The sequence below is a fragment of the Netta rufina genome (assembly GCF_964035555.1).
Source record: "Netta rufina genome assembly, chromosome: 14".
Classification (NCBI taxonomy): Eukaryota; Metazoa; Chordata; class Aves; order Anseriformes; family Anatidae; genus Netta; species Netta rufina.
Genome location: NC_140137.1, coordinates 9,409,495 through 9,433,614, shown reverse-complemented (window position 1 = coordinate 9,433,614; position 24,120 = coordinate 9,409,495). Strand labels below are relative to the sequence as shown.

Here is a 24,120-nt window from a genome sequence, read left to right as displayed (position 1 = left end):
TGCAGATGAGGTGAGTGTCACGTCTGAACCACCAGAAAAAGCAGCACAATTGGAGCTGCTGTTTGCCACTCCACAAAAACTGGTGGTGATGACTTCTCCAAGAGAGCTTCTGTGGCAGGGCTGATGTATGCAGTAGGTCCTGGGAAGAAAGCTGCATTGCCTGTGCCTATATGAGATAACTGACATCAGATGTGACTTTGGCTTGAGTGTGCAGTGACAGTAATAGAAGGTCTGTCCCCAGAACTGGTCCCAGCATCCACAATTTCCCCTGGATCTGTTCAGAGTACCCTCTGCCACCCTATCTTGATTTTCCAGAAATGCATACTGCTTAAGGGCAAAGACCTCTACAACAGATGGGAAAGAAGGAAGGACGCATCTCCAAGTACTACTTACATGGCCATGAAGATCTGTGTTTAGCAGCATCAGGGCACAGGTGAGTGTATGAATCCCATCTGAAACACAAGTCAGACAGCTATTATTATTCTCCTTTCCACAGAGTTTCAGTGTTTGCCCTGTTTTGGCAGCCCACCCATTGCAAAAGTAAGATTAGTTGCTATGCCTTTGGACCTTAAAGAATGCTCGTTTCTTTCAACTGTGCATGGTAGTTTAAAAAACAAAACAAACAAACAAAAAGATAAAAAAAAAAATAAAAAGATAAAAAAGATATATTTTTTCCTCTCAAACTTTACCCTTTCCTGAAATGATCACCAGGGAATTGGCTTGAAAGCAATTTTCTCAATGGCTTTATAAAGATCAGACTTTTTGCTGACCCCATCTCTATTTCCCCCATGTCCACTTTGTGCCATCACCAGTGCAGAATGTAGCAGAGACTCTGGGAAACAGAGTACTTTAATCAAGTTTCCTCCAGCTGATGACAGTCACCACACAGGTTTGTCCTGAGGTTTTTAGCCTTTGTTCCTGTGCAGTCTGCAAGCTCTTCAGTCCTCCAACAAAATTATTACTAAAAGAGAGTGCAGAATTTTTGTCTTTCTGACAATAAACAAATACAGTTTTTCCTTCCATTTGAGACAGTACAGCACCCTGTTCTGTGCCAGCTGGGCTGGTGGCTTTAGTTATTTCAAAACCATGCTGAGTCCTTAAGCTGCTTAAGGTCAAGAGTCTTGTCTGTCTCCATGCACCACCTCACGGCAGGGAGATGCCTCACACTCCAAGGAGAGGCCAGAGTGCCAAAATACTATAGCCTTGGCCTCTGAACCTGCTCTTCTCATGACTTGGTGTGCTGCTTCACGGACCAGACCCTGAGCACCTCATGCTCACGGCCAAGCTCTAAACACTGATAATTAAAGGCAACCAAAGACATGCAAGCCTAGGATGAAGGTAACTGAGCACGTTAGTTTCTCTCTAGTAATAACCACAGTCTCTGAGAAAGGAAGGGTTTCTTGTGGGAACATCACATACTTCTGTTTGAGAACTGACAATTGCAGGGACTTGCTGTCACTGACATTCAAGAGAGAATCACCTCTTAAGAAAGATGCTTCCTCACTTCCACAGGAAGCAGCTTTAAGCTTGGAAAAAAATACCTTCCTACTGTGTACTTTGGATTCTCTAAGGGAGGTTTGGGGCTGACATTTTCACTTTGCTTTACGGCATTGCTTGGGTTAGATAGACCATGCCCTCCGTGGCCTCCAGGTGGAGCTGATGTCCCAAAACATGCTATTCACTTGCTGTTGCTTGGCTCAGCCACATTCATTTTCTCTGCTAGAACAGTGCCATAGCACATACATATAACTCTTCGACATCTGGCCCTTTTCAGTAAAGGAGAGCACCCACAGTGTGTCCAAGCCACAACTCTCTGGAAGAAAGGCCTACAACCCCACTCAGAGGTCAGCAAGTCAGAGCTTCTGCCTCCCGTGTTTGCAGCATCCTGTCATGCAGGCTGAAGCAACCCTTGGTGTTGCAACAGTTGTGTCTCCAACAGTGGAAGAGTAATTGAATCAGCACATAGAAATGCCCTGAAAGGGTAGGGCTGTAAGATCTTCACAGCCACCAGACCATCTCCAGACCAAATTCCTTTGGCTTTATCACGTTTCTACGTTGACAGACTACCACAGACACACATGTTTCTTTAGACATCTAAGTAACATGTAGTGGCTCAAATTTCATTTTGGTGGAAGACCCTGTGCCAGTTTCGTCTAGACACAACTAGAAGGAACTACATTCTGAAGGAATAGCATCAGCTTGCAATAGTTTCCTCAATCACTGCACATCCAGTGTCTGCAAAAGGTGTGAACTGCAAGAGCTACTTTGCTTCCCTCCAGGCCTTATACATATTTATTAGATTGGATTACAATTGTATTTTTAAGCCCCTTTCACTTTCAGCACTAAGCACAGATCTGTCTTGCTTGGGACTCATCCAGTTTGCATTTGGTCTGCAGAGTGGTCCTTCCCAGCCTTGTGAAATGTGCTGCCACCATCACAGCTAATGCTGTAGCACTGTTTATGAATGAGTCATGACAGTGGCATCAGTGATGTGTTTCAGTTCCACTTTTCATTAGTCTTAATAGTTTTGTACTGTTCAGGATTGTAATATTTTCAAAGCAGTTCCTGCCAGCAGCAGGGACATCTCCACTGATTGCCATGTCACTGTTGAAGAGTTTAACTTTCTGGGTTCACCCTTTTTTTGTATTAGCAGATAATTTCTCATGCAGCCAATATAAATGGAGAAGGTCTCTGAAAGTGGCTAACAAAATACACAGTTCCAGTGAGCCCAGGATTTTATCCATCTCTGCTTTCCCCTGCTGCACTTGTAGAGAGCAAAGAATGCAACTCCTGTGCATAGCAAGCCAATGGTCTTTCTCAATCTGTATGGAAATGTCTTCCATTCAGCTGTACCTCTTTCAGTGGACAAGATCTTGGGCTGAGCCAATACCACTTTGCAAGCCACAGCTGCAGTAACTCACTACCCCTGAGAATTACTCCCTCCCTCCCCTGGTGCTGGGCAAAGGGCAGCCACTAAGCCAGGTCACAGCTGAGGAGCTTACCTTCATCACAGCTCACCTGCACTTGTGTGTCCCTGTTACTGGGAGCCCACACTCAGGCCATCAGGCCCTGAGGGGACACACAGGACTCTCGCGAGGAGGTCTGTACAGTGCCTGGTGTCCCCAGTGCCTCCCAGGGCAGGGCTGGTCAGCAGGGCAGCACCCCGGAGGAAGAATAAGCTGCAGCCTGGTCTGGCCAGTGGTTGCTACTCAGGAGGTGGATGGTTAATTTTATGTGCAGGCTCTGTGACACAGGTGCACTGTGAGTGTGCAGCAGTGCCACAGCAGAGCTTGGGAAGGAAAGTGGTACCTTCAGAAGTACTCTCCTCTGGGTTGCACTGGCAGTATCGCCGGGAGAAGTGAATCAGCACCCGCTCCCGCTCCTGCGTCTCTCCCATCAGTGGGAATGCTTTCAAGAATGTCCTGCAAAGAGAAAATGATACTTAAAGATGTCATGGATCAATCTACTGGGAAGCAACCACGCTAAGGAGAGAGGTGGAAAGGGGATCCTCAGAGCAGCTAGGAACGCCTTTGTCCTCCCCCCAGTCTGTGCACCCCTTGGCCCCTGCAGGTGCAATGCAAAGGGTTTCTATGGAACAAGCTCTGACCTGTGCAGGGAAACATGCTCTCAGCTGAGATCTGACCCACCTCTGACCCAATGGCAACAGGATGGGTTGTCCATTCCAAAGGGCAGAAGTTGATCCCACTTGCTCTGAGTTTGTACAAAACAGGATTCCTGGGAAAGCTGCTCTCCACCATGGGGAAGCAGGTTGTGGGCCCTCCTGTTAAATACCACTTTTGGTGGCAATATGTTGTGCCAAACGTGACACCAAAGTAAAAATTAAATGACAACCTAGAGCTCCCCCCAGTCCCTGCTCCTGTTGCACAGACAGCCTCTGTGGAGTTGGGAAGCCCAGAGGAGAAACCCACCACAGTACTCTGCTCTGGCCAGCCCGGACGCGGGAGTGCCAAGAGACCAGCTCACCTGAGTGCTTTGTCAAGGGTCAGGCCAGTGAAGTCAAAGAAGCTGAGATACTCCTCTGCTACCAACTTGCTAAATTCGTTACTGTAATTAAAGAGGGAGTAGTCAGCCCTTTCATCAGGGAAGAAGACACTGTCTACAAGAGAACAGCAGATTGCTGCCTCCTGGCCAGCCCAAACTCCCAGTATGACACTGCAGACATGATCCCAGACCCAGGAGGACTTTCTCCCAGATTGAAAGGCTGCTGGAAGACCTCCAAAAGGCCCTGAAATGCCCACAGTCTAGCACTGCAGCTGCCAGCCTTAGACACCTGAGAATGAGGGGTACCTGCCCTCAGTGCACCCCTCTGCCATGCTTCTGGCCAGCCAGAGCCTCCTCCACCCAAACCAGCCAGGGATACACAGCCTGAGGAGGAGGCCATAAAGATGCCTAGTGCCTTCTCTCTTACCTTGTCCTCTCCCATTGCTGGATGTGTCCCCTACTCCCATTGCAAAATTCCTGGTCTCCACCCCACATTGGCTCCCATCTCACCCTCTCACCACAGCACCTTGCTTTGCACCTCTTTGCAATCCCACCCTCAGACACACCAGCCTGCATGTCGGATAGATGCTCCTGGGGTACTGGAGCAGCCAGGGTGCAGGAGAGCTCAGTGGAGATTCTGGCCCCACTAGCCCATAAGTGCTTCTCCACGGGTAAAGGAGGATGCTTGGAGATTTTGAAGGATGCTTGGAGACTTCTTGCTTTTAAAGCCAGAATGGGTGATATTAAATTCGTCTATCTGCACAACTCAGGTAGCAGAAGAGCAAGGATGATCAGTGAATGCTGGCACAAAATGGTAGATGATCTCAATTCAGTGGGATTGGTCGATGTTGGTGGATGACACCAAGCTGTGTGGTGAGGTTGACACACTGGAGGGAAGGGATGTCATACAGAGGGACCTTGGACAGGCTTGAGGGGTGGGACTGTGCAAACCTCATGGAGTTTGACAAAAACAGGTGCAAGGTCCTGCACCTGGGCCGGGGCAATCCCAAGCACAAATACAGGCTGGGCAGAGAATGGATTGAGCACAGCCCTGAGGAGAAGGACCTGGGGGTATTGGTTGACAATAAGCTCAACACGAGCCAGCAGTGTGGGCTTGCAGCCCACAGAGCCAACTGCACCTTGGGCTGCATCAAAAGTGTGGAGAACAGGGCGACGGAGGTGATTCTCGCTCTCTGCTCTGCTCTCATGGGATCCCACCTGCAGTACTACATTCAGCTCTGGGTCCCCCAGCACAAGAAAGACATGGATGTATTAGAATGAGTCAACAGAAGGACTATGAAGATGATCAAAGGGCTGGAGTACCTCTCCTACGATGGCAGGCTGAAGGGGTTGGGGTTGTTCAGCCTGGAGAAGAGAAGGGTCTGGGGAAAACTTAGAAAGGCCTTCCATTACCTACAGGAAAGCCAAGGAAGGATTCTTTGTCAGGGAGTGTACAAGAATTAATGGCTTTAAACTAAAAAAAAAAAGATTTATACAGATTAGATATGAGGAAGAAACTGTTTACTAGAAGGGTGATGAGGCACTGGCACAGGCTGCCCAGAGAAGTTGTGGATGCTCCATCCCTGGAAGTGTTCAAGGCCAGGCTGGATGGGGCTTTGAGCAACCTCATCTAGTGGAAGGTGTCCCTGACCATAGCAAGAAGTTTGGAACTAGATGATCTCTAAGGTCCCTTCCAACCCAAACCATTCTATGATTCTACGATTCAATATGATCACCCTTGCCCATATATAATTCAGTTCCCTTCTCCCCACAAAATGAAAATCATATTGCTTGCTAAGTGTTGCGCATCCAGTTTCACTCTGAGACATGTTACAGGCAGAACTCACTGCTCTCGTTGCTTTTCCAACAGTATTGTTTTATCTTCCATGGTGAGGTTGATGCTGTAAAGTGTCTGGGGTGGATGCTGTTTGGAATCTGAGAGGTGTGTTAGCTCCAAGGGAGATGTCCAGGCTGAGTTTCAAGAGGCAGAATATAAGTATCAGTGCTGAAGTATGTGCAGGCCGCAATTTCATTGTTGTCTGAAGACACAGGGCCTCATGATCATAAAACAATCTTACCATTTGGGATTGCTATCTCTGAGAAAGAACATGGCCTCATAGCCAGCCCAGGTAAGTCTGTCTGAAGCAGTACTGCAATAATCAGTGTGTGGATTCCTGCTAGCTTCCTGTGGAAACTTATGCACTTCTCCTGGAACTTCACAACAGGGTGATTTGAGAAGCCAAAAATGACCATATGTGTGCAAAAGGAGATGTCACAACATCTTCACTTATGCCAAAGAACCAACAGAGCCAAGCGAGCCCCAGTCCTCCTCTGGGATCCTCTCAGCTCTAAACCTGCAGAAGACCTCATACATTGGCTGTGCCAGTGCTGTGAAATAGCCAGTGCCCTCCCTTCCACAGGTCAGCTCCCACCTCACAAGTGTGATCCTACAGTCTCATGGAAGAAAAGCTCTGATTCCTTCTGCCTGGACACCCTTTGCCAGATCTTCTGGGGATCTGCTTGGGCACTCCGGGCACTGTGCATACAGCAGACTGTCACACACTGCTGCACAGGAACAATCAACAGGGGAGAACAAGGAATTCTCCCACTTAACCTCAAGCTGAACTTGAAGGACCAATGCTCCCTAAAATCAAAAGACAGCAGCCCATCTACAGCCCTACACAAATCCTGGGTGGACTGAGTTGCTCTTGAGGTGTCTTCGTGGCCTACCCTGGATTCCTAACTAGATCTGTAGTCAGGCAGGATGAAGGTGGGAGGGAGCTCCCCTTCACCTCACTCTTCCACCAGGGCAGACCAGGAGGGCAGGCAGGCTCACTGCCTAACCTTCAGTTCACCGGGTCTTGCTGGTGGCCAGGACTCACGACCCTCAGGACCCAGACAGCCCAGCAAACAGTGATCTATGACAGCTTCTGTAGTGTCAGCAGCTCCCCAGCCCATCACACCTTTCCATGTGCCTCACCTGCTCCTTCTCCTTTGAAAAGCCCCAGGAAGAGACTGCTGACTTGGCCAAGGGAACCAGATGGTGTTTCAGGGCTGTCTGAAGGTAACCAGCCCCCAGAAGCAATAAACTCCTCTGTCTAGCCATGGGCCCCTCTTCCCTGAGCTCCAGACCAAGTCAACATGCCCTAGGCATGTCTGTGACACAAAGCTCTAATACTGGCCAGGGCAAGCCCATGGCCTCCTCTAAGGTGGGCTTAGATGCCTGCTCCAGTTTCTTTGTTCAATAATTTGTCTTTCCTCTCTCTGTGCTGTCCCAGCTTCTCCCATGGGAATGGGTGACACTTCCACCAGTGCTGCTCAGATATGTCAGAAACATCACTGCAAGAACAGCAAAGGGGTTTCCTATGGAGACAAGTCTGTCATCCTGTGCTTGGTGGCTGCACGGCACATACACCCTCTACAGACCACTCATCTTAGAACCCTGTCTGATGCTTCCTCCCTCTCCCTGGTTTGGGAAGGTCCAGGCACCAGGAGTGATTACTGACCTGTCTGGGTCACAAGCCACCTCCAGGGTGACACAGGAGTCCTGGCCTTTTCTTCCAGTTTCATTCCTGCATGGCTGCACATGGATGCATCATGTGCTGTTTTACTGCACTGAATCACACTGTCCTACAAGAGCTACACCTCTGTTTTCTAAGATCCTTATAGTGCCACAGCCACCTGGATCAGAAAAACAAGAGTTTCCATAAAAAGTATGGATCAGTAAAATTCACCTAATCTCCAGGAGGGAAGCAGGCTTTGTGGCCAGACTGTGTGGCTGATGGGACTGACAGAGCCCTGGTTCTCCATGTGCTGCAATGCTGCAGCTCTGCACACTGCTGCCTGCTCCTTTGCTGCCTGCATGGGTTTTCAAGCACAGCAATCTGTTGGGAAACCTTGCAAGTAAGTGCTTGGTGCTGCCATCCTTGTGGTGTGGCACCTGAAACAGGTCAACCTCTGTCCAGCAAGAGATATGTGACTGGGGGTAGTAGTAGAGCTGAGATGATGACACAGACAAATTCAGCAACAAGGATCTTCCGTGTAGAGCTCAGTTGCTGAAATGCATGCTCTTGACAGACTGAGATAATTTCTAGATTTAGAGTTAACATCATATAATTGTGTCAGCTGGAAAGAAACTATTTGGAGATACCCAACCTCTATTTGCTTGTTCATCAAGCCTTGTCTACTTGCTTGACAATGACAAATTTTGGGGGGTTTTGTTTTTGAGAAAATTGACAATACTCACAAAGAAAAAAAAAGGGGGGGGGAGGGTCAAGAAGAGCTGAAAAGCCTAGAAATGAAAATTTTATTTTCAAACAACCTTTCTGAGCATCACTTAAACGTACCCTGTTCCCACAAATGTAGGTTGGTCCTACATTGTCTTAAGTGAGCAAGACCAGCTTAAAATATACCTATTCCCATCCTTCTTCCTTTCCTTCTCCACAAAGCCACCTGTTTGGTCCAAGAGCCTGCAGATCTATCCAGGTTTTGTGCTAGGAAATGATCCAGGTGTCAAAAACTCAGCTGATCAAAACACAAGTTGTTTCCTTTTAAAGGCTGTGTCAAGTCCCAGATGTGGATCACCAAACAGCTTCCCAAGGTGAGGATGACAGGTAGAGGGAGGACTGCAGAAATAAGTGCAGAGGCACACTCAGATGCACCCCAGAGACTCATTGAAACTGCCCCACTCAGACAGCTGAGCTGGTGTGGCAGATTTGCAAGAAAGACAGATGCCAGGCCTGAGGCAGCAGAAATCTGATATGTACCTGCTACAAGAGCAAAAGAGGCAAATGAAAATGCTGTCAAGTGATATACAAAATTTCCCTTGGAGATCACTCATGGGTTCCTTCCTCCCCAGGACCAAGCTGAGCTACAGAACATTCTCAGTATTAGAAGCTTGGGTATTTGCAGAGGGACAATTGTTTCCTGCTGATCTAGACAGCAGGCCATTTCAACAACATACAAAGAAACAGAAACACGTTATATTTTATCCAGGAGAAATACTCTGGAGATTGGTGTCCTCATACCCACTGGCATCCTAAAGTCATATGTTACTGTTATGTTTGTTACTATTTCCCCGTCTTTTACAAACCACTGTACCTCTCTGGCATTTGAATAAACTCTTCTATTTCCCTTTTGCCTTCCCCATGCCAGTCTACCAGCTGAAGGGCCTGGACCTCTGTTGTGCAACTGTCTCTCCATCAAACCCTTGTGGGCTCACACTGTCTATACTGACTGGTTCAGGAGGCACTGCAGCAAGAAGATTTTGGGGTGCAGACATGAATACCCTGGGGAATGGCAGGGCAAAGATGTTACAGGGCTTCTGTCTTGTCCCACTGAGACAGACTCTCATTGCCACTACACTCCCAGGAGCTCCAGTTAAACACAGGAAGGTCAAGATCCAAAACTCTTCAGCCTGAGGATTGCTTTAGGTGTCCTGCTGGGCCTCTTTCAAATGCAGGAAGCTCTTTGTTCTGGCAGGCAGCAACTGCAGCTTGTGGCAATTAATGCCCAATACATGCAAACAACTTGTAGGATTCAAATTGCAATGGCATTGGTCTTGGACCAGTTTCAACTGGGAAGATGTCAGGTAGCCCTGACATGAACCAGCAAGGCCTCGTAACACTAGACTTGTCCCTTTCTGTGTTTGTCCTGTTCACCATGCTCCCATGGACCCTCCCCACCACAGGTGTGTTTCTGATAGCCCGAATCAGTGCTGCCACCTCTGTCAACTGCTTGGCCAGGCTGGCTGCACTCCAAAGCCCCACTTACTTCTTCCCAAGCTGGCGTGCCACATCACAGCGCTTGAACCCTTCAAGGTTGTAGAGGCGCTTGGCCAGCCTCTTTGCAGCCTCGCTGTCTGCCCTGCAGCCATTTGCCAAGGTGTCTGTGCTTCCCTGGTCGAGCTGCTCTGTGCTGCCCATGTCGGAGTCAGAGTCTGACAGGGCATCTTTCAAGCTGGCATCGCTACACAGAAACAAGAAACAAGATTCAAGGAGCAGCAACCTGATTTGATGAAACCTGTGGAAAATACCACATTTTGATTTCTTCTTGTACCAAACAAAAAGTATGAAAACACATTTGTGAACAGGACATTGGACAAAACCTCTTTCATTTCAGGTCAAAAGAAATGCATTTTTGATGCATTCAAAATAGTACAGATTCATTTCAAACTTTTAGGAAAGAGATGAAAGAGAAACTGACTCCTCACTAAAAAATGATGTCACATCCATTCAAAACAGGGAGACCCAATACCATTTTAAAGTTCCTCTCCTGCCACTGATATGGAAAGTTGTCCTGAATGGATACAGAGACTGACAAAAATATAGATCCATCTGGTTGATGTCTAAGGGATACCAAGCTTTTTTGGAGCTGCTGACATTCAGGAAACTTAAGGAACAGATGATATGCTTTTAGGGTTAGATTATTTGCTGAGGATTGGGTTTATTATTTGCTGGCTCAGAGGATGACATCTCCATTGATCTCCTCACTGTCTGCAGAAGAGCTCCTGGGAAAGCCTCTATAGGGTCACTTAAGTGAAACCTTGAGCACGTTTGGGAGTGTGTCTGACTAACTCTTACCTGTCATGAAGGTAATCTTTTGCAGATTTCAGTGGTCTTCCTAGAACAGCTCCAGCTTTGCCTGCCTTTAGAGCAGATGGGATTTTTGAGCAGCTAGATGAAAGTTTGTCCTGGGGGTGTTTGGCCTCTCCACCATGACAGCACATGTGAGGAGGCACAAGGGGGGGGGGGGGGGGGAGGAAACAGAAAAAAAAAAGCATCTCCACCTCTATTACATTCTCTGAGGCTTGCTCCTGGGCTGGGACCCTGTAAGATAAGGATAATTCCCTTTGCCCAAGGAATTCAAGGCCTGCCTTACCTGATGGAGTTAATGATCTTGGTCGCTTCTTCCTCTGAACCTTCCACATGGAACCCATTTGGGATATTCTTCAAAGACAAACGGCTCAGCACATTCTCTGACCTGCTGCTAGTAATTGAGTGCCTGAGAGGGCTCCCAAAATCCCCTTCCACTGGTTTTACTGCTGCCTGCTCTTGCTTATCAGCAGCCATGTGGTGAAGGGCTTCTCTCTGCTGGGCCACCAGTTTCTGCTCCAAGAGCTCTGGGCTTTCCTTGGCTCGTTGCTGGATCAATGGTGTGAGTGGGGCCTCAAAACTGACACAGCTGTCTGTCTCGTCTGTGAGAGAGAGGACATCCAGAGAGTCCAAGCTGCTGTAGTATGTGCCCTTCATTAGGTCAGACTCAACAATCTTCTCAAAGGTTGAGCTGAATCCATCCCTGATGTCTTTGAATTGAAAATGTTCCTTGTCGTCCTCACTACAGCTCAGCTTGGCATTTCCAGCAGCAAACCTGTACCAAAAGGAAAGATGTGGAAAATACTGTCAAAGTAATTGCTTGCACTGTTCATCTTGGAGCTAAGGGGCAGGAGAAGAGGCAAAAATAGATTCTGTGATTATAGGCCCTTAGGAGTTTTCTGTGGTATAACCTGCTTTGATCCCAGTTTTATTACAAGTTTCCAGAGCTGAGGAAGGTCGAGCTTTACAATGAGCAATCCCAGGGACCTGGGCAACCATGGTCAAGCCCCAGTAAAAAGCCAGAGCTCTGAACTGGTTACAGTGGTGCCTGACACCTGTGACTGGGCCAACTGCCAGAATGGATTTAATCTGCAGGTTCTCTTTCCCTTCAAGTGCTCTGATTCTGGCAACCCCAAAACCGCGAAAGTCCTGCTGTTTGCTGAAGGGCTGCCCTGTGCTCCCTGTGTGTGGGCACATCTCTCCATGCTCACACATCTCTCCATGCTCATTGATGCACCTATGTTCAGGGAAGCCAGGAAGCTCAGGTTCTTGTGAAGTGGATACTCCTTCCTGTCCTTCGTCCTCTGCGATTCTGGGTGCCAGGTCAGCTGCCTGGTGAGCTGTGGCAGGAACAGGCAGTGCTGGCACACCAGGGAGCAGGGCAGGCCCACCTGAAGGGCAGTGCAAGGAGGGAGACGATGCACAGCCTACACTCCGTGCGTGAGGCCAGTGAGGCTTTGACAAACAAGTCCTTGCACCCTTTGAAAAGTCATTTCTGATGTCTGAACTTTTAGAGCTGCTGTTCACAAACCTAACTCTACGACTGTATGGCCTAAAATATTACTTGAATACGTAGAGCCAAATAATCTCTTCATTCCAGGAGCTCAGGGCTTTAAAAACACTGTCACCCAGATCACCAGAGCTGGCCACACAACAAACCAGACATAAGCAGAAATGACACAGACAGCATCAGCTCCTCAGACTACTGCAGCCTGGGGTCTCCTCATCCTCAGATCTGCTTGCCTTTGCAAATCCATTTATCCCTGAAGGCTGAACTGCAAAGCCTGGACATGATTTTGTGTACAGAACCGGTCTCCTCCCTCCACAAAGCAGGAGGAACTTTAGAAACTCTATCCCCCTGTAACAAGAAGGATTTTACAGGCTTAATTGCAGCCAGTGGTGGGAATTACAGACCTATCTTGGCAGCTTGACCCACTGCCCAACTTCTTGGAACAACCCCCTTTTATTTTCCAGTCCAAACTCCTATAGGAAGCAACAAAGTCAGAAGACCTGTGTCCCTACAAATGCCCTAGCAAAGTCTCTTGTGCAGGACAAAGGGTAGAGACCAGGGCAGGTGCTGTGGCAGAGGATGCATCAGTGGATGCTGACGAGCCTGCCAGCACCAACAGACACAAGTTCCACACACCACATCTCTCCCTGAATGGTCCCAGAGAAGACCCTCCCCAAGGGAAGACAGGCTTCCCACAGCTTAGACCAGCCCAGAAGCAGTGCCTGCATTTAAGTCAACAAAGCTGGGCTAGGGTGGGATACAAGGTACGACCTCACTTGTATGAATGAACACGACATAGCCTCCCACAGGGAACTGTTGTGTATTACACAGTGGGGAAGGCAATTGCTTTACTTAAATAAGGAGCCATATATTTATTTGCATTGTAATCACAAGCTTCTGTCTATTGAAGTAACATTGTACCTAATTGCCTGTGCTGCTTTTCCCAGTCATCTCTGAAATGCTGTTTTATTGCTTATGGCAAGGCATGCAGAGCAATGCACTTGGTTATTATTGCAACTGAACTGTGCTGGATTTTTATGCACTGAGTTGTTTACATTTCAATTCTCACTGGCTAATTAGTTGTAATAAAGTAGAACCTAGTTTGCTGTGTTGGTGGAGTAGGGAGGCCAATCACAGGACATGATGGCACTTAGGACTTTCTTGCCTGTGTACTGCAGGCCTTCTGCAAAGTTCTTCTGAAACTTTGTTTGATGAAATTTGAAATGCTTGTTGACTGTATATTAACATGGGAGGAAATGTCTGGGCAAAGGCAGCAGTCACAAACCCACAGGTACTAAGCACAGCTTACAAGCCAAATGCGGGGATTCCTAGATTTATCAGTTTGACTTTTTGCATGACTTTATGGGGCTGAAATCAGAGAAAATCAACCACCAGTGAAGCTCTCAGTTTGACTGCAGAGCTGCAAATCCCCTGAGATCAGCAGTGCCCTGAGATCAGCCCCATACTGGGGGATCCTGAGAAGGTGAAAGAAAATGGGACTTCGACATATGGTATATTGTCATCCAGGGGATGGTATGGGATAAATGAGAAAGGGAGGAAAAAAGATTCAGTGAGTGCAAACTGCAGTAGAAGTACTAAAGCTTTGGCTTTATCTTCTTGACTGGGGAAATTCAGAGACAATGGAGGATGACACTGAATTTCCCAGTGCTCTGGTATGTCTGTCAGCTTTGTTTCTCATGACCCACACTTATTGATGAACACCAGCGCAGCAGGCAGTTAGCTATAGCAAGGAAAGACCATGCTGAGTTTGGCCTAGCCACGCGTTTCTGCCACTCATACTATGGATAGGTGGTCAAAGTATGAAGGAGCCTGAACACAGCAAGCTAACCTGATCCCAGAGAATATGTGGTTTCCCAGATTTCATCTGTGTCCCTGAGGCTTTCCAGATGGCCTTCTGCATCCAGGTATAGTGTGTTTTGTCCCCTGCACATTCAGCTTCCCAGAATACTTATTTTCTATCCAAGTCGATATGTTCACAACATAAGATCATGGTCAGCGCATGCAGAGTGCAGTCAGGTTGCATCAGGCCCAAATCCTTAGCCTGCCACTTCTCCCAATTCATGCCCCAGTACCTTTGGGGCAAAGCTCTCCAGGTACTGGGACAAAGCATGCCCCAGTACCTGGAGAGCGTGGAAGATAGCTTCCTGACGCAGCTGGTTAGTGAACCTACCAGGGGTGGTGCCCCGCTAGACCTTCTCTTCACAAACAGAGAAGGACTGGTGGAGGACGTGATCGTCGGGAGCTGTCTTGGGCAGAGTGACCACGCAATGGTGGAGTTCACTATTCTTGGCGAGGCCAGGAAGGGGACCAGTAAAACCGCTGTATTGGACTTTCGAAGGGCTGACTTTGAGCTGCTCAGGACACTGGTTGGTGGAGTCCCTTGGGAGGTGGTTCTGAAGGGCAGAGGGGTCCAGGAAGGCTGGGCGCTCTTCAAGAGGGAAGTCTTAATGGCGCAGGAACGGTCTGTCCCCACGTGCCCAAAGACGAGCTGGCGGGGAAGAAGACCGGCCTGGCTCAACAGAGAATTGTGGCTTGATCTTAGGAGGAAAAAGAGGGTTTATAAGCTTTGGAAAAGTGGGCAGGCCACTAAGGAGGACTTTAAAGAAGTAGCGAGGCTGTGCAGGGACAAAATTAGGAAGGCCAAAGCTCATCTGGAGCTCAATCTGGCTACTGCCGTTAAAGATAACAAAAAACGTTTCTATAAATACATCAACACAAAAAGGAGGACTAAGGAGAATCTCCATCCTTTACTGGATGCGGGGGGAAACTTAGTTACAAGAGATGAGGAAAAGGCGGAGGTGCTCAATGCCTTCTTTGCCTCAGTCTTTAGCGGCAATACCGGATGTTCTCTGGATACTCAGTACCCTGAGCTGGTGGAAGGCGATGGGGAGCAGGATGTGGCCCTCATTATCCATGAAGAACTGGTTGGTGACCTGCTACGGCACTTAGATGTGCACAAGTCGATGGGGCCGGATGGGATCCACCCAAGGGTACTGAGGGAACTGGCAGAGGAGCTGGCCAAGCCACTTTCCATCATTTATCAACAGTCCTGGCTATCAGGGGAGGTTCCAATCGACTGGCAGCTAGCAAACGTGACGCCCATCTACAAGAAGGGCCGGAGGACAGACCCGGGAAACTACAGGCCTGTCAGTTTGACCTCAGTGCCAGGAAAGCTCATGGAGCAGATCCTCCTGAGAGTCATCATGCAGCAATTGCAGGGGAAGCAGGCGATCAGGCCCAGTCAGCATGGCTTTATGAAAGGCAGATCATGCCTGACGAACCTGATCTCCTTCTATGACAGAGTGACGCGCTGGGTGGATGAGGGAAAGGCTGTGGATGTGGTCTACCTTGACTTCAGCAAGGCTTTTGACACCGTCTCCCACAGCATTCTCCTCAAGAAACTGGCTGCTCTTGGCTTGGACTGGCGCACGCTTCGTTGGGTTAGAAACTGGCTGGATAGCCGGGCCCAAAGAGTCGTGGTGAATGGAGCCAAGTCCAGTTGGAGGCCAGTCACTAGTGGCGTCCCCCAGGGCTCGGTGCTGGGGCCGGTCCTCTTTAATATCTTCATCGATGATCTGGACGAGGGCATCGAGTGCACCCTCAGTAAGTTCGCAGATGACACCAAGTTAGGTGCGTGTGTCGATCTGCTCGAGGGTAGGAAAGCTCTGCAGGAGGATCTGGATAGGCTGCACCGATGGGCTGAGGTCAACTGCATGAAGTTCAACAAGGCCAAGTGCCGGGTCCTGCACCTGGGGCGCAATAACCCCAAGCAGAGCTACAGGCTGGGAGAGGAATGGTTGGAGAGCTGCCAGGCAGAGAAGGACCTGGGAGTGATGGTGGATAGTCAGCTGAATATGAGCCAGCAGTGTGCTCAGGTGGCCAAGAAGGCCAACGGCATCCTGGCTTGTATCAGGAACAGCGTGACCAGCAGGGCTAGGGAGGTGATCGTCCCCCTGTACTCAGCTCTGGTGAGGCCGCACCTCGAGTACTGTGTTCAGTTTTGGGCCCCTCGCTACAAGAAGGACATCGAGGTGCTTGAGCGGGTGCAGAGAAGGGCGACGAAGCTGGTGAGGGGCCTGGAGAACAAGTCCTACGAGGAGCGGCTGAGGGAGCTGGGCTTGTTCAGCCTGGAGAAGAGGAGGCTCAGGGGTGACCTTATCGCTCTTTTTAGGTACCTCAAGGGAGGCTGTAGCGAGGTGGGGGTTGGCCTGTTCTCCCACGTGCCTGGTGACAGGACGAGGGGGAATGGGCTTAAGTTGAGCCAGGGGAGTTTTAGGTTAGATGTTAGGAAGAACTTCTTCACTGAAAGGGTTGTGAGGCACTGGAACAGGCTGCCCAGGGAAGTGGTGGAGTCACCATCCCTGGAAGTCTTCAAAAGACGTTTAGATGTAGAGCTTAGGGATATGGTTTAGTGGAGGGCTGTTAGCGTTAGGTTGGAGGTTGGACTCGATGACCTTGAGGTCTCTTCCAACCTAGAAATTCTGTGATTCTGTGATTCTGTGACCTTAAAATAATTGCAGTTCCAGTGACTGCAGCAGCATTCACTGACCACTTACGGCTTTGTCTTGAACTCACAGTCTCTGCCAGGGAACCACAGACCAAGCAAATATGATTCCCTTGCAGCAGAGAGACTTGCAGACATCCAAGACTTGACAGGGTAGCTTACAGGGCTTGTGGATCCTGTGTGAAGGTGGATTCCCCAGGCTCTCTGGACATCATCAGGCAGTAGCGTCCTGCCCCAGACTTCTTCCTCTTCAATATCTTCAATTGTGCCTCTTGAAACAGTGCTTCTGCTTCATGCTGGGGGCCTTGGGTAAAACAACCAGCTTTTTACTGAGCAGCCTGCTCGACACTGCAGACGCAATGGATTAGGGATGCCTGTCGTCAGCCCACATGCTGTATAGCTTCCTAGCACTGCTGACACTCCTGGCCATGCTCCAGACAGTGCTCCCAACAAATGGCTCAGCCTGAATCCTACACCAGGCTAACACCAGGAGGTGATTCAAATGCCCCTTTTGGCCATTCCATCCCTGTCACACCTCCTCTTAAGAATAACAGAATCACCTAGGTTGGAAGAGACCTCCAAGATCACCTAGTCCAACCTCTGACCTAACACTAACAAGTCCTCCACTAAACCACATCACTAAGCTCTACATCTACACATCTTTTAAAGACATTTTCTGTTATCTTTAACAGCAGTAGCCAGATTGAGTGCCAGATGAGCTTCAACCTTTCTAATTTTGTCCCTGCACAGCCTTACAACATTCTCATAGTCCCCCTGACTGGCCCACTCTCTTTTCCAAGATCATAAACCTTTTTTTTTTTTTTTTCCTAAGCTCAAGCCACAACTCTCTGTTCAGCCAGGCTGGTCTTCTTTCACACCAGCTCGTCTTTGGGCACGTGGGGATGGTCTGATCCTGAGCCTTTAAGATTTCCTTCTTGAGGAGTGCCCAGAATTCCTGGACTCCTCTGCCCTTCAGAACTGCCTCCCAAGGGACTCTGCCAACCAGCATCCTGAACAGCTCAAAGTCTGTCCTTCAGAAGTCCAAGGTAGCAGTCTTACTGATCCCCCTCCTGACTTTCCCAAGAATAGAGAACGCTACCATTTCATGGTCACTCTGCCCAAGACAGCTCCCGACCACTGTATCTGCCACCAGTCCTTCTCTGTTTGTGAAGAGAAGGTCTGGCAGGGCTCCTTCCCGGTATGCTCACTAACCAGCTGCGTCAGGAAACTATTTTCCATACTCTCCAGAAACCTCCTAGACTGCTTTCTCTGGGCTGTGTTGTGCTTCCAGGGTATGTCTGGGAAATTGAAGTCCCCCATGAGACCAAGTGCTGACGATTGCACAACTTCTGCCAGCTGCCTGTAGAACTCCTCATCTGTCTCCTCATCCTGGTTTGGCAGTCTGCAACAGCCCCCTGCCAGGATGCTTCCCTTGTTAGCCTTCTCACCAATCCTAACCCATAGGGACTCAACCTTACCATACCCAGCCTCAAGTTCCACAACATCAGAACACTCTCTAATATAGACAGCCACGCCACCACCCCTTCTGTGCTGCCTGTCCCTTCCGAAGAGCCTATAGGCAGACATTGCAGCACTCCAGTCATGGAAACAGTCCCACCACATTTCAGTGATGGCAACCAAGTCATAGCCTGCCTGCTGCACGATGACTTCCAGCTCCTCCTGTTTGTTGCTCATGCTGCATGCATTGGTATAGATGCACTTCAGCTGGGGCATTGCCTGTTTCCCAGGCCCTGACATTGTTCCCCTGGGACATCTCTAATGAGACTTATTTCCTCCCCATACCCTCTTCTTGCCTAGTTTAAAGCCCTCTCAATGAGCCCTACCAGCTCCTGTGCTAATATCCATTTTCCCCTTAGGGACAGGTGGAACCCATCTGCAGTTATCAGGCCAGGTGCTGAGTAAAGCACCCTGTGGTCAAAAAAAAAAAAAAAAAAAAAAACAAACACAAAATATCTGTGCTGGCACCAGCCTCTGAGCCACGTGTGTATCAGGAGGGCTTTCCATGTCCTCTCTGTAGCCCTCCCTGTCACTGTTGGGATGGAGGAAAGCACAACCTATACTCCCGCTCCATCTACTAATCGTCCCAGTCCCCTAAAGTCCTGTTTGATAGCCTTCAGCCTTCTCTCTGCAATATCATCACTGCTAGCCTGGACTATCAAAGAAGGCCATGTTACTCTGCTGTTCTTCTCTGCTCATGGCATCTCTCTCATGTTGGGGAAGGAGGTACGTAGACAAGGCCATAAGGTTCACAGTGACTGTTAACCCTGAGTGGCTACAATCCAGCCTGCTGGGTGATCTGTGGTGACAAAAGGAAGCATCCCTGCCCAGGAATGGCATGGAAAAAAGCTCACCTCATCCCAGTGACCAGTCATTTTCCCTCAGTCCCCAAGCCTGAAGAGCCCCAAGGAGGTTTAGGCAGTTACAGAGGCTCCCAATGAGGTTGTGTCTCTGGTCAGTGTCCCCCAGCCTGGAAAGTTCTGCCATGAAATCAGGCTGTCAGTATGGAGGACGCAGACTGGAGGTATGACACATGCTGGTCTGTCTCGGGCACTGAGAACAGGCTGACAGGTGTATTTCTCGGCTCACACTGCTGAGTTTCCACCCGTCCAGCCGCAGACTACGGCGTCTGGGAGAGGACTACCTGCCATGGACCTTCAGACATGAAGATGGCCAATTCTGCAAATTTGGGGTGTATCTGAAAAAGGTCAGTGTAAGCTCTTCTACACCTTGCCTGATGCATGGGTGAAGACTGCCTTGACCAGAGGTATCTAAACCTCATGAGGATTGCTGAGCCCCAGCAATGAGTGCCTGGTCCTTGGTGAGAGGAATAGATCCTGCTGGGCTGATGCAGTGATGTTTCTCCAGGCAGAAGCAAAGGGGACTCTTCAGCAGGCCCCACTGCTCTGCCTGGTCATTTCAGCAGCTGGGAACATGCTGTATGCTGGTGGCTCCATCTCCTAAGCCAACAGGACATTCAGACCTGGTGCAGTGGCTCCAAGCATACACGCAGCTTCTGAGGCATTAGTGGGGCCACCTGGGCTGAGACACAATGAGCCCACATGGCCACTTCCATTGTGTCACAGCAATACACAGCACTTCCCAACTGCTCTGCTCACCTCGAGCATCCTAAAGCACACACATCCCAGATGGAGCAGCACAATCCTTCCCCTTGCTGCACACTCATGAGCCAAAGCAGAAATCAAACTATCCTTGTGTCACCCAGGCACTGGTAGCACCAGCCACAAGTGCAGTGGGGACCAAAGCTCAGTGCCTTGCCCTCTCTTACTAACAGCATGGTCCTTGGATGCAAAGTTTTAATCTGTTAGTCCATGGACTGCCAGAGCAAGCGATTCTGACAGGGACTTTCAGGGCATACCAGGCTCTCCATCAGCTCCAGGCTATTGTGCTTGCCCTGCTTTGATACCTAAACTATCTCAGCAAACTCTGCCTGAACTGCTGCAGCTAAATCTGTAACTTGTAAGTGGGATGCTCCCAAAAGTCATCACCCTCAGCACACTTGAGATCTCTAAGCCTTTTCCTTCACCTTAGTGCATCAGGGGCAGCCACTGTGATCACATTTTTTCTGCATTTGCAATAGGGAAAAGAGCCCAGAGAGAAAAAGTGAAAACAGTTAGCTATGAGAGCAGCTGCAGCTCTTTTAACTGGTGAGTTACACAGGAAGGAATGGAACTCAAACCAACGAAATCTGGAAAACGGCACACATGAAGCAATGCCAAGCTAGTGTTACGATGGCTTCACACTCACCCGAGCTGATCCTCCACCTCATTGCTGCTCAGCATTTCTGAGGAGCCCAGGAAGCCATGCAAGTGCAACTTGCCAAGGGCCTGGATCCGTGCCTCTGGAGCCAGGGATCCCCTCTCCCCGGAATCCACGCTGCTGGGGCTGGGCACGCTGCTGTCCTGCTGCTGCAGCCTCACCGCCTCCCCACCCGCACCGAGCTCCTCGTCCACGCCGTTGTCCAGCGCTGGCCCCTCACAGCCTTCGCTATCGCTCGGGGTGTCTGCCCCTGATCCCTGCTCCTCGTCGCCTGCAGAGGCTGCCAGATGTTTGTCCCCAGAGCCCCGGCGCACCCCATCTGCTCCTTGGCCGGGCTCAGCATCATCCAGGGGGCTGGCCTTCCTGCTGGCAGGCTCCGGAGGCTGGCCAAGCTGTTCGTCCCCATCGCTGCAGGCTTGCACAGCAGGCTGCGAGCCCGAGGAATGCAGCTCGCTGGAGGATGCCACAGACAATGGGAAGTCACTCATATTCCGCTTGTTCTCCTGGCGCTTGCAGGCTCTCTCCCCGCGGTCAGCTCAGGCGCGGCACTACCTACAACAGAAAAGACACCGCGTCACACATGCCTGAAGGGATGTCTGAACGATGCTGGCTTGTCCATAGCAGCTCAGAAGGGTGACAGCCAGTGCCACATCTGCAGTGGCAGAAGTAGAGAAGGAAAATTCATCCCCCACCCTGCTTTGACCCCTCAGTGTAAAAGCGGGGAGGAGTCATGCAGGGAAGGGTGTGTTGCTTGCAAGGACAAATGCTTGTTACCCAGCACAGTGAGACTGGAGGAGAAAATCTGCTCTTGAGATCCTGAGCCACCAGGGCCAGGCCTTCCACCTTCCAGAGAGCAGAGGCCCCAATAGCCCCCACACAGCCCAGCCCAAACAGGAGCTGGGGACAGGAATGTGGCCCTACTGCTCTTCCCTGGCTGGTGACTGGGGTCCTATTCCCCAGCACTCTCTGCCCACCAAAAGCTGGGGCCTATTTCTTGGCCTGGCAGAAACAGGAGAAAGGTGTGATTTCTTTTAAACACATTTAAGCAGCCATCATGTGCCAACCTGTGTGATTCTCCCTGCTGACTTCTCATTTCTAAGTGTCTTCTTCCCTGCCAGAGTAACACTTCTCCAGACACACAGGTACTGCTGAAGCAGTTGCCTGTTAAAATTCCAGCAAAAGCATCCTTACTGACATCCCATGAGATGCTCTCTCTGTAGGGCAAGGAAGGGCACTATATTGCACCAAGTGACATAAATGGCTTTTTCGATAAGACCTTAGCCATGGGCTACAGCCCCACAGTGCTATGCAAGTATTGTAAGCCCTGCACCTGAAATCCAGTGACCATACTGCCAGGAGAAATGACCTCTTTCTGGAAGCAGGTGTTTCTGTGTGGTGTTCAGGCTGAGGAGTGATAACAGCCAATTTTGTTTTAAAACAATGTCTGTCTTCACCTCATCAGGAAGCATACCTAATTGGTTACAGCAAGCAGATGGGAATCCTGGCTTCTCCTCCTAGTTCTGGTCCTAGCTCTTGTCTCTAGCAGATCTTCATAACTCCCTGCCTCAGCTTCCCTCTCTGCACACCAGGGATAACACATCAGCTGTGTCAGGGTGCTCAGACATTGAAAATGGGCTCTGAGTGCTCTGACTTGCTGACCTGCAGCTCTCATTAGCAGTAACTGCTTTGCAAGTACAGGGCCCTACTAGTTCTTGGTAACAAGAGGTGCCTCTGCCCTTACCATTCCTCAGCCTGTGGAGGCTGTGCGGTGTCAGCAGCCTGTCCGCTCCTGCTGGTTCCTCTGCACCTGGGCAAGGAGCAAAGAAGTGTTGGGTTTGGACCAAAACACCTTAATGTGTCCTGGACATGGACATAGCTGTGCAGGTATGTGCTGAGCTGCTGGCTGAGTGGGACAGATCCCAAGGGGAACCCCAATCCCTCCTGGCCCAGGCAGGACCCAGGATCTGCCCCCCCCCGTGTCCTGTTCCCTGCTGCTAGGAGATGGGGTGAGCTGCGGAGTTCAGAGGTCCGTGTCAGACAGGTTTGTAGAAAAACACTCCTCGAGTTGCACATGCCACAGATGTGAGACGGAGCAGGTGCCTCTTTGAGGCAATGTAGGCAGGTTTACCTCTTCTCCACGTGCATCCATGTGCACCTTCGGCTGTCAGAGAGAGCACAGCATCCCCACCTACCACACTAGGTGCAGCCAGGCTCTTCCGACAGATGCATGATCCCTGCCTGTACCAACAGACCAGAGAAAGTGAAGCACAGGCCAGAGAGAACCCCACTGATCTCCTGCCACCCTGCTGCTGCTCCATATCGGGCTGCTTCCCAGACCCATACCACGGCTGAATGACTCATTCTTTGCAAAATACTTCTCATGATCTTCCCTCTGCACACACCGGTATTCCCTGGTTTTCAGCCATGGCAGTGCAACAGCTGAGTGCAGGAGTAATCCTTAGAAAGGGCTTCTGACTTCTTTCTTCCTACAGACTTCCTTCACGTGCACTGCCGGTGGAGCCAAGCCATTGCAGTATCTTCAAGGAATTTACTTACAAAACTATCAAGACTCTCCAGAGCATGACCACACTGCAATCTTGAGTAATGGGGGAAACCTAACATGATCCAAATTTCAGCACTTTCCCAGAATGGGGGTATAATACAGACATGCAACACAGGACCAATATTCAAATCTTTGGGGAAACCTTTCCAGAAAAGCTCTGCAGGTCTTTTTCATGATGTGAGCTGAAGAATGCTTTTTTCAGCTTAGCTGAATAGAAAGAATAGCTTTTTTTTTTTTTTCAGTTCTAATTTTTAAAACTAACCAGGGAGTTTGGGCTGAAATTCACCACCTCCCTGCTACTGCTCCAATAACTTCAGTAGGAACTAGATACCACCCAAGATAAATTCCAGTCTAGTAATTAAAACTTGTCACAGCTATAAGCAATTAGAAAACAGGAACCTAAGTGTGATTAGGAGACAGAGCTAAGAAGAAATGTTGGCAAACGTTTGTAAGTGTAAGGTGCATTCTACCCTCCTAACTTTGATCCAATTCTTAATATCAATAAATCAACATTTATGCTATTATACATAAGCTGCTGCATTATGCTTACTGTTTTTACCCTCTGTGAAGTCTGCAGGATATTTATGGTCTGGAAGCAGGGCTGAAGAGTCAGTAGCTAAACACTGAGGCATGTTTTTCCTTGGCCTGAGTTTCTGATGGAGAAGAAGCACCAAGGAAGCCATGGGAGGATGCAGAGACTGTTGCTCAGGCAGGAAGACCAGCAGCTTCCAGCACACTGGTCTGAGTAAAGCAAGCAGTGCCTCTCACAGCCTCCTGACCCCTCCAAGATGGGTATGTCTCTTGTGTGAATCCATACTCCACTGCACACACATGAAGGGAGGCTGTCATGTGCAGCTGTAGTCTGCAGGCAAGCTGAGCTGTGTATTACTCAGCAACTCACTAGCTACTAGATTAATGTATGTGCTGACAATCACTTGAAGCACACCCAGGTTATGGGTAGCTGAGGCTTCCCAGAAGCTCCAGAGGAATGGCTGGGATGTGAGCCTGTGACTCACCCAGCTGCCCGTGGTGATGCCTTGTACTGAAACTACCTACTGACTCCTTCCACCCTTGCCCATGCAGCCAGGCCAGGGTGTCCCACACGAGCTGCAGAAGGTCTCTCCTGCTC

General features: G+C 49.6%; 1 protein-coding gene across 1 annotated transcript in view; it reads right to left on the bottom strand.

The window, feature by feature from the left end:
- Nucleotides 1-20,916, bottom strand: part of PSD2 (pleckstrin and Sec7 domain containing 2) — a gene marked incomplete at both ends in the record, with an annotated part of 47,154 nt that extends 26,238 nt beyond the window's left edge. Inside the window, 6 exons of the mRNA XM_084295442.1 lie at nucleotides 394-452; nucleotides 3,310-3,422; nucleotides 3,985-4,065; nucleotides 9,775-9,969; nucleotides 10,882-11,370; nucleotides 20,417-20,916. Coding sequence (XP_084151568.1) covers nucleotides 394-452; nucleotides 3,310-3,422; nucleotides 3,985-4,065; nucleotides 9,775-9,969; nucleotides 10,882-11,370; nucleotides 20,417-20,916 — 1,437 coding nt within the window. The remainder of the gene's footprint in view (nucleotides 1-393; nucleotides 453-3,309; nucleotides 3,423-3,984; nucleotides 4,066-9,774; nucleotides 9,970-10,881; nucleotides 11,371-20,416) is intronic.
- Between the last annotated feature and the right edge of the window lie 3,204 nt (nucleotides 20,917-24,120).